The following is a 9,390-nucleotide window of genomic DNA, read 5'->3' as shown; positions in this document are numbered from 1 at the left end:
TGAGTTAACAATAGTTACAACTACTCAATTGAACTCCTATTGACTCTATTCGTGAATATAGCTCAGATAATTGAGTTTCACTAACTATAACTCCACTGGATTGCTATATCTTAGCAATCAACTCATGTTCAACTCTACTTATTTCCCACAAACTTGAATTGATTGATTTAACTAAGTGACTTGGTCATCTAACTCCTACTAACTACAACTTAAGTCATCCTACTGATGTGGAATTTCAAATTTCTCCATTTTTCTAAGCCACAAGTAAAATGAAACCTTTTTGTTCTACAATTTAACAATCATTGTACAATGCTACATCAATAATTTGTGGATAACACATGGAAATCATATACCCATATGTCACCACTAAGTGATGCCACATCCTTAAGAGAGACATTAGTAACATTTATTCTTGCACATGGATATAAGATTTTCCTTTAAGTCTCCATTATAAGAAATTCTAGACTTTTGGATTTCTGGTCACAATTAGGATTTTCAAAACATTTAGATTTTGGCATTCATTGTTTCCATTGTATACAATAGGTTTACCCTCTAAGCATTCAAATCTAGGAATTTCTAAAACTCTCATTCAACCAATTTTTTTGGATTTCCAAATCTTCACTATATGGACCTTCTACACTCCACATCACCTCCAAGAGAATACCACCTAGCCTTCACCTCAACATCAAAGCATTGTTAGTACACATCGCCTCATGCCACATTGCAAAAGTTAACTATAGGCTTTAACCCCGTACAAAAATTATCTACATATGAATTCTAAAAACATAAAATAAACAATGGCAAGAGCATAAAACATAAAACAGATATACATAGAGATTTTCCCCTGGATCCCAAAACCGGGACTGCCAGATTGATTTTTCATTATATTCTTTTCAATGTTACAATATATATATATATATATATATATATATATATATATATATATATATAGACACACACATGCTAAAGCATCCATTAACCCTAGATTAGAACATAACGGTAGTTCCCTTGACTGGATCTACAAAATAACATGGACCAAAAACCATCGTGCCCAAAACCATGTGCGAAATCCATGCACAAAACCATAGTTATATCCGCCCACCTAATATAGGGTCCAAAAAAAAAAATCCCGGGCTGCTGGCTTGTACCCCATGTAGGGGGGCTACCGCCCCCCTGCTTACCCCCCCTGTGACCCCTCAGCAGTGCCCCGCACATGGGCTAGTCATGGAAAGAATATAACACAACCCAGCATTCTCCCACTTGTTTTCTTTCCAGAGGGGGCCACAGGAGAGCTTAGTCATTGATCCAGCCCTGCAATGCCCATTGTTTCTCTACACCAAGAGAACTTCTTAGTGCTCAATGACTTTGTCAATGCATCTGTAGTATTCTTCAAAGTGTCCAACTTTACTAGCAACACCTTTTTGTCCTCAACCATATCTCTCACAAAGTGATACTGAACATCAATGTGCTTTGTCTTTGAATGATAAGCAGGGTTCTTTGCCAAGAAAGTTGCACTTTGGTTGTCACAGTGAATCCTTATAGCTCGTTATACTAACCCCATACTTGAACACAATCTCTAGAACCAAACTGCTAGTATTATGCCTCTGTATTCTGCCTCTATATGAGTGGCTATCATGTATTCTGCCTCTATAGTTGAAAGTGCCACTAAAGATTGTCTCTTACTCATCCAATTGAATGCACCTCCAAATAGGTTAAACACATACCCACATGTATATCTTCTCTGATCTAGATCTCCAGCCCAGCCTGCATCAACAAAGCCACAAATGTCCAAAACTCTGTCCAATCCAGGTCTTCCTTGGTAGCACAAACCATAACGACTAGTGCCACGCAAATACTTGAAAACCCGTTTCACTGTTGTCCAATGCTCCTTCCCTAGTTTTAAAATAAGCCTGCTCAATACTCCCACTACATGTGCAATGTGTTGTAGCATTTTTTGGTTTTCATAAGTTAGAATAAATTAGTCCAAAAAATGAAAATATTTTTCAAAAAAATGTTAAGCTAGGATATGGACAAAAAGAACACTGAATAAAATGTTAGGAAAGATTTTGATAAATATGTCCATATCAAAGAAAATGTTAGAATAGATGCCCTAAAAAATGAAAGCAAAAATAAAATGTTAGGTTAGAGAGAAAAGCAAAAACGCAATAAACTCTGAAAGTGTGCAAGTCCAAGTGCCACTACTTTTACTTTATTATGCAAAATAATGGTTGTGTGCAGCTTGTCATAAATGCCACAACCCATGATAGTCAAATAGTTTAATCTTGACTAGTTCATGCTTTAAATTTCATGTTTATAGTTAGAGAATAAAGATCTAGCCAAACTATTTAATCTTGGCAGATCAGTAGTTAGGTAGAGAATAATAAGGAGCTCATCAGTTTAATCTGAACCCTTGAATGTTATAAGGTTAGAATTAGAGAGTTTTCTTTTCAAAAGAAAAAGGAAAGAAAAAGGGTCTGCTAGCCTAAATGCACCCAATAAAGTGAAGAAAATATCTTAGAGTAAGTAAAGGATAGGTAGAAAAAATGTTGCAAAGTACAAAGTTGATTGAAGTACAAGCACATTTATCATGCTTAATCCAATGTTTCAATGTGCAAGTGTAGTTATGAAAGTGAAAATATCTTCACAAGCTGATTTAATTAGATTCCCCTCATTTCATTTCACCCTCCACTACTTATTTACTAATTTCCCCCATTTATCCCTCATTTCTTGTTAAAATACCCTTTCCCTTCATTTTCACCCTTTCCCTTGGTTTTACACATTTTTCCTAGCAAATTACCCTCCAAAATCATTCTCCTACCCAAAACCCCTTTTTCCTAGTGTGAAACCCTTTCCCCTTAAAAGAATCACTTTCCCCTTGTAATTTCTCTAAAAACCCATAAAACCCCCATTGTCCTAAGTTTTATTCCCCCCTCTGCTTTATTTAACTTTAACTCCGCAATTCATCATTTTCCCAACAAAACGTCTAAAAAACCCTTAAAGACCCTTTAGCCTAAGTTTTGTCTCCCCCTCGCTTTATTTTAATTAACTCTACAAAATTCACTTTTTCCCGATATAAATCCTTTTAACCCACCACCCTTGGTACGGCTAAACAAACTCGTCGTGCTTAACCCTGGTCCCACTCCATAAACCCGCATATGTTTAATCGTCGCTTTATTATTAAATAATTACAAATCCTTTGTAATTATCCCCCGGGCCCCGCTAATATCTACTTGAATCACCTCCGTGCAACTTCACCGTGCGATAGTCATTAGATCTTTCACCCCCGATCTAACGCTGCACATCCATATCACACTATCCCGATGTCCAACCTTTACAAGCCTGAGAGCACGTGAGATTCGTGGTTTTGCTCAGGCCCCTTGCGGTTACGTGACAGCTTCACGTTAACTCGCGTGCTCTCCAAAAAATACTGCCCTTCACTCAAAAGCGGTGTGATGGCCTCCGAAACTGCCTCCCTGCGTACGATGAAACCACTCACTGTTCACATTATGAATTTCCACGCCAAAAGTTAACCGTTACCCGTTTAAATGCTGAAGACCCTCATTTTCACTCCTTCCGCTCGTTTTTTCACTAAACACTGCTTAACCCTGCCTGCACCACCCTAAACCTCTGAAACCAAATTCAACTTCTGACTACTGCCAAGACTCCGTCCATACACTATCCTGTTCCCTGAAGCCATTATGGCCCTCCCTGTCAGCCTGTGTTTTTCTTAATAATTGTTGTATTTTGCAGGTGATTAGCAGAAGGCCAAAAGTTTGGATAAACAATTTGATACTGATCTAAAAACTTGTTTACTCCAAGATTCACAAGGAAATCCATTCAAAAGCCTTTATTCAGAAGAAAAAGACAATTATCACAGAGCAGAAGGAAACAATTTACACAGTAAATGTTAAAACAGAGCATTCATGGTAAAAGACTAAACAGAGGAGGCAAATAAATAAATACAAGTGAAAGTGTATAAGATGAAAGGTCATAAGTAAATATGACATCCAACGTGAAGACCAAATAGCCAAGCAGCTTAAAGGGAAAAATATCAAAGTCTAAAGGATAGCAGAACCTAAATAACAGGAACAGTCAGCCAGCTTCAACAATTTTTAGTTTTTTCAGTGATAGTCACCAACAGCACAGCATCAAAATAGTGCCAGATCAACTAGCACTCTTTAATTTGATTTCATAATAATCTGTTTTTGTAAAAATAGTTTAGGATATTTTCTTAGTTCTATTTTTGTATAAATAACTATCTTCACGAGTCATTATGGGTTGGCCATTGAATATAGGCTGCACTCTTGAAGAAAGGTTGCATCCTTGAAGAAGAGTGGCATCCTTGAAGAAAGGTTGCACCCTTAATGAAGCATTTCTAGACATTTGATGTACTTGAATTTTCTGGACCCTTAATACAAAGAAAAGGATTATGAATTCTATTTTACACAGTTTGTGTTTCTTGTAAGTTTTTCTAGTAACACTCATTATGTTTTTCTTCATATTCTTATGTCTTACAGAGATAACCAGGTAGGAATAATTGTGTTTCAATCTATTCCTATAAGCTTCTGAAGTGATAATCTATAAAGAGAATGGATTAATGAACTGTCTGTTTAATTAATTCCCTCTAAATCAATAAATCATCAACATCTTGTTGTAAGCTTAAGCATATTCTCTTGAACCTTCTGAACATCAGTCAGAGGTTTTCATACTTATGATTATTTAATTTTCAGTTTGAAAATTGTGATAATCATATTATTTTTTGTTTCTTCTCACCACTATACAAGCTATTTCACTGTGTGAAATTTTATAGCAGCCCTCTGCTTTGGTATTAATATTATTCAAAAGGTTAGGCATTACAGTGTTATATCTGTTTCATTCATTGGTCCTCCAAATTAAAACAAAACCCCAAAACAATTATCTTAGATGCTCTGGCTTGATAGCTGACCATTATCAACTCAGAGGTACAACACAATGTCTGGTATAGTACAGACCATTGCATACATCAGGCTACTGACTACACTTGAATATGGAACACGGGACATGTACTCTTCCTCTTCTCGTGTCGTGGGACACTGTTCAGCAAATAAATTTACACCTATAGGAATAGGAACCTTTATCAGTTTATTGTCCTGTATATTAAACCTCTGTAGTATTGTCTCGACATACTTCCTCTAGTTTAACTAGAGCTTCCTCTTTGCCTGATCTCATTTAATTTACATGCCCAAAATATAGTTTGCAGCACCAAGATCTTTCATGTCGAATTTGGAGGACAATTGGGTCTTCAAATCTTGGATAATTTCTTTGTCATTTCCAACCAAAAACATATCATCCACATACAAGACCAGATAAATAGCATGGTCACCAATTAATTTAAAATACACACAGTGATCTTCTTTGCTTCTAGTCAAGCCAAGTCCCCGTATCAATGTGTCAAATTTTTAATACCACATCCTTGGTGACTGTTTTAACCCATATAGAGACCTTTTTAACTTGCACACCAGTTCTTTCTTACCCTTCACCGCAAAGCCTTCAGGTTGCTTCATGTAGATCTCTTCTTCCAGATCCTTGTGAAAAAATGTTGTCTTCACATCCATCTCTTCTACCTCAAAATTGAAAATAGCAACAACAAATAAAAGTAATCTAATAGAAGCCTCCTTGGCAATAGGATAAAAAATATCACCAAAATCAATTCTCGACACCTGGGAATAACCTTTTGCTACCAATCGAGCTTTGTATTTCTCCACCTTTCCTTCTGCATTTATCTTCTTCTCGAACACCCATTTCCTGCCAATGGGTTTCCTTCCAGCTGACAACTCCACCAAATCCCAAGCCTCATTTTTGTGCAAAGATGCCATTTCATCAACCATGGCCTCTTTCCAGAGTTTTCCATCCTCTAAATCTACTACTTCCTTCACATTTTTGGGATCATCATTAGTAATAGATAAAGCAAAATTTGAACAGAAAGAAAATGGACTATACCTTTCTGACTACCTTCTTTCTCGAACTAATCTTCTCACAGCCGGAGTTTGTGGCTCTTCATCTTCTAATTCTTCTTCTACTATAGATTCTGATTCTTCCTACTTGCATTCTAGCAAGATGCGTAAACATTGTTGCTCTTGAATGTGAATCATGAAAAGACTGTTTGCTATGCTTTCCTAGAATGCAATCATCAGATGGGATTTGGGAACGACTGCGCGAGCTCTGAAGAAGACGATCTGAAGACTCCCACGCCCGCCGTCTGGCCCTGCCCCAGGCCCCTGCCTAGCAGGCCCGCTGTCGTCTATGCCCCTCTGGGCCTCTCCCAGTTCTCCTTCGCCCCTCGGGCCTCCTGCTCACCCCAGCACTGGGACTCTCCCTTTCTGCCTCTTTCTTTACTCTTAAGCGCCTGCACTCTGGCTCCCCCTCGCCTTAATGGCTGGGTCTGATCCCCCCCCACCAGATCTGGAAGATCATGAAAAATTGTTCGCATCTCTCATCCCAGAGAATGCATCAACAAGAATCCGTCCATCTGCGACAAAGTTCGTCAAAAAACTGGATGAAATCCCTGAAGTTTCTCTTTTTCCCACCCTTCCGAGGAAGGCAGCAATCGCCTTAGCTGAAAGAGGCCTTGTCGGCCAGTTCACTGGCCTTTGAACTTCACCCAGATCAGTCCAAAAATGGGTAGAACGTAACTGGAGCGCGATGACACAAGAAAAAATAGCTATCAGGTTCTGCGGAAGGGGCTTCTACACCTTCCTATTTGAATCAAAAGAGGACAGGAACCTCATCTTCAGAAACGGCCCTTATTTCATGGACTCAAGAGGCCTTTATCTAAACAGATGGACTCCAGACTTTGATCTGGAAATGGACATCCCAAACGCAGTCCCGGTTTGGGTCCGCCTGCCTCATCTGCCGCTTCATTGCTGGGGAGACGAATCTGTAAAGGCTATTGGGAACGCAGTTGGCAAATACATCGACAGATCTGAGCCAAAGGAGAACATGCATGCGTGTGCAAGGATATGTGTCGAAGTCGACCTCGTGAAATTCCTGCTGGAAGCTATCAAGATCAAGGTAGATCACTGGACACACATCCAACAACTAGACTACGAGCAGCTGCCCTTCAAATGCAAGGTATGTCACGAATATGGACACTTCGCAAATAGATGTAGCAAGTCAAAATTAAATGAGCCTAATGGTAATGAAGAAATCTCTGAAGGTCCTTGGGAACAAGTTAAGAAGAAAACCCTCACAAGGACCAAGCTCCAAGCCCCTCCCGGAAACCCCCTTCCCTCCTCCTCCTCCTCCTTCCTGTTCAGCTCCCCCCTTCCCCTCTTCCTCTAACCCCTTTGAATCCCTATCAGTGGAAGATCCCATATCCCCTCCCCCCGAGATACTGCCCTAGCAGTCATCTCCTCCCCATCGAAACCCCCACCCTCACCCCCCCCAACCATCGAGCGAATACTCACTCGAAACAAATCAAAAGAAGCAGGCCTCTCCTTTGACCCTCCGAGAAAGGCAGGCAGGAAGTCAAACAAAGAGATCAGAGATGAAACAGCAGCAAAAGAAATGGCCACCGGCACCCAGCAACCTATGGATACATATCTTGATAGACAAAAAGGAAGTGGAGAAAAACTAAAGGAGAAGAGCGGGCACCAACTAAAAATTGGAAAATGATTATAGTGGTCTCTTGGAATTGCAGTGGGTTGGGCTCCTCCTTAAAAACAAATGCAGTCCGGGATATAATTAAACAGGACCAACCAGACCTTCTCCTCATCCAGGAGACCAAAATTTCTGAGAAGATTTCCAAAAGCAATGCACAAAATACAAAAACTACTCTGGTACATCAATAGGAGTAGCAGGTGCATCAGGAGGTATAGGAACTCTATGGAATAAGAACAAATGGGACCCCATCAATATAAACTCTTGCAATTGGTGGGTAAGATCAGATCTCAGAAACAAAACCTCAAAAGAAATCTACACTATATACAACATCTACGCTTTGAATCACTATAGGGATGAAGCTCTCTGCTGGGATTCTTTAACCACAGACTTGCAGTCCTTTCAGGACAGGAATATTTTCTTGGGAGGAGATCTGAATCTAATAAGAAATGACGAGGAAAAACTAGTTGGGAACTTCCACGCAGACCCCTCAAGAGATTCGTTGGAATCAATAATCCAGAATCACAATCTGATAGACATTCCTCCTTACAACGGGAAATTTACGTCGAGTAACAAAAGAATCGGCATCCATAACATCAAGGAGAGATTAGACAGAATCCTTGTTCATGAAAGAATTGTTGCAGGCTTTTCCTCTATCAAATCCAAAATCATTCAAGCCTCGGCCTCATACCATAAACCAGTGGCCATAATGCTGGACAAGGGAAGAAATTTGGGGCCCCTCCCCTTCAAATACAACAAAATCTGGGACGCTAAAGAAGACTTCTGCAACCTCATCCAAGCCCAGTGGGCTAAGGAAGTTATAGGCTCACCTCATTATATCTGGGAAACCAAGCTAAAGTCTCTAAGAATAGCCATAAAGCAGTGGGCAAGAGAAAACGCAGCTAAGGAAAACAAAAAAAAAGTAGACCTTCAAAAGCAGTTGGAACAGTGGAGCTAGGCAAAAGAGAACACTCAATACACAAAGGAGGACCAAACACAAGAAAACGAAATGTACAGGGAACTGTATAGACAAAACAGGGTAGAGGAGGAAGAACAACGGCAGAAATCGAGGTGTTTATGGCTAAAGGCCGGAGACAAAAACACTTCCTTTTTCCACAAAAACGTCAAGCTCAGACGCGCCGGCAACCAAATCGATAAAATCATGGCAGAAGGGAAAGAGATCAACGAGCAAGAAGCAATAAAAGAGGCAGAACTCAGGCATTTCCAATCCTTATTAACAGCAGGCCCCCAGTCTCCGGACAGCACGAAATTCCTCAGACCAATTGAGAGCAAAATCTCAGTCATGCAAAACAGCGAATTGGACAAGGATGTTTCAGAGGAGGAAATCAAAATGGCAGCCTTCAGCATGCAACAGGACAAGACCCCAGGCCCAGATGGTTTCACTGTTTCCTTTTTCAGAAACCATTGGGACACTATAAAAAAAGACTTTGTAAGGATGGTAAAAAATGTTTTCAAAAACTGCAAGATGGGGGAAAACACCAAATCCTCACACCTCACCCTCATTCCCAAAGATATCAATCCCCTCTCCTTCGACCGGTTCAAGCCCATCTCCCTTTGCAATGTCTCTTACAAGATTGTTACCAAAATTCTAGCCAACAGGCTTAAAAAGCTCCTCACAACCCTCATTTCCGAGAACCAAGGGGGATTTGTACCTCAAAGACAAATCACGGATAATGTCATTCTGATTCAGGAGGCAATACACAGCAGTATCAACAAGAAAGAACGAGGCAT

At 39.9% G+C, this 9,390-nt stretch overlaps 1 protein-coding gene across 1 annotated transcript; it reads left to right on the top strand.

The window, feature by feature from the left end:
• Positions 1-6,681: 6,681 nt before the first annotated feature.
• LOC149147027 (uncharacterized) lies at positions 6,682-7,726 on the top strand. The gene is made up of 2 exons (XM_089441690.1): positions 6,682-7,110; positions 7,679-7,726. Exons 1-2 carry the CDS (start codon positions 6,682-6,684, stop codon positions 7,724-7,726), a joined length of 477 nt encoding a protein of 158 aa, XP_089297816.1.
• The last annotated feature ends 1,664 nt before the right edge of the window (positions 7,727-9,390 follow it).

This window comes from Pinus tabuliformis, chromosome 9 (genome assembly GCF_031772625.1).
Source record: "Pinus tabuliformis cultivar Carrire ecotype Pingquan chromosome 9, CPIR1, whole genome shotgun sequence".
Lineage (NCBI taxonomy): Eukaryota > Viridiplantae > Streptophyta > Pinopsida > Pinales > Pinaceae > Pinus > Pinus tabuliformis.
The sequence above is the reverse complement of the archived record's forward strand: the minus strand, read 5'-3'. Positions and strand labels throughout refer to the sequence as shown.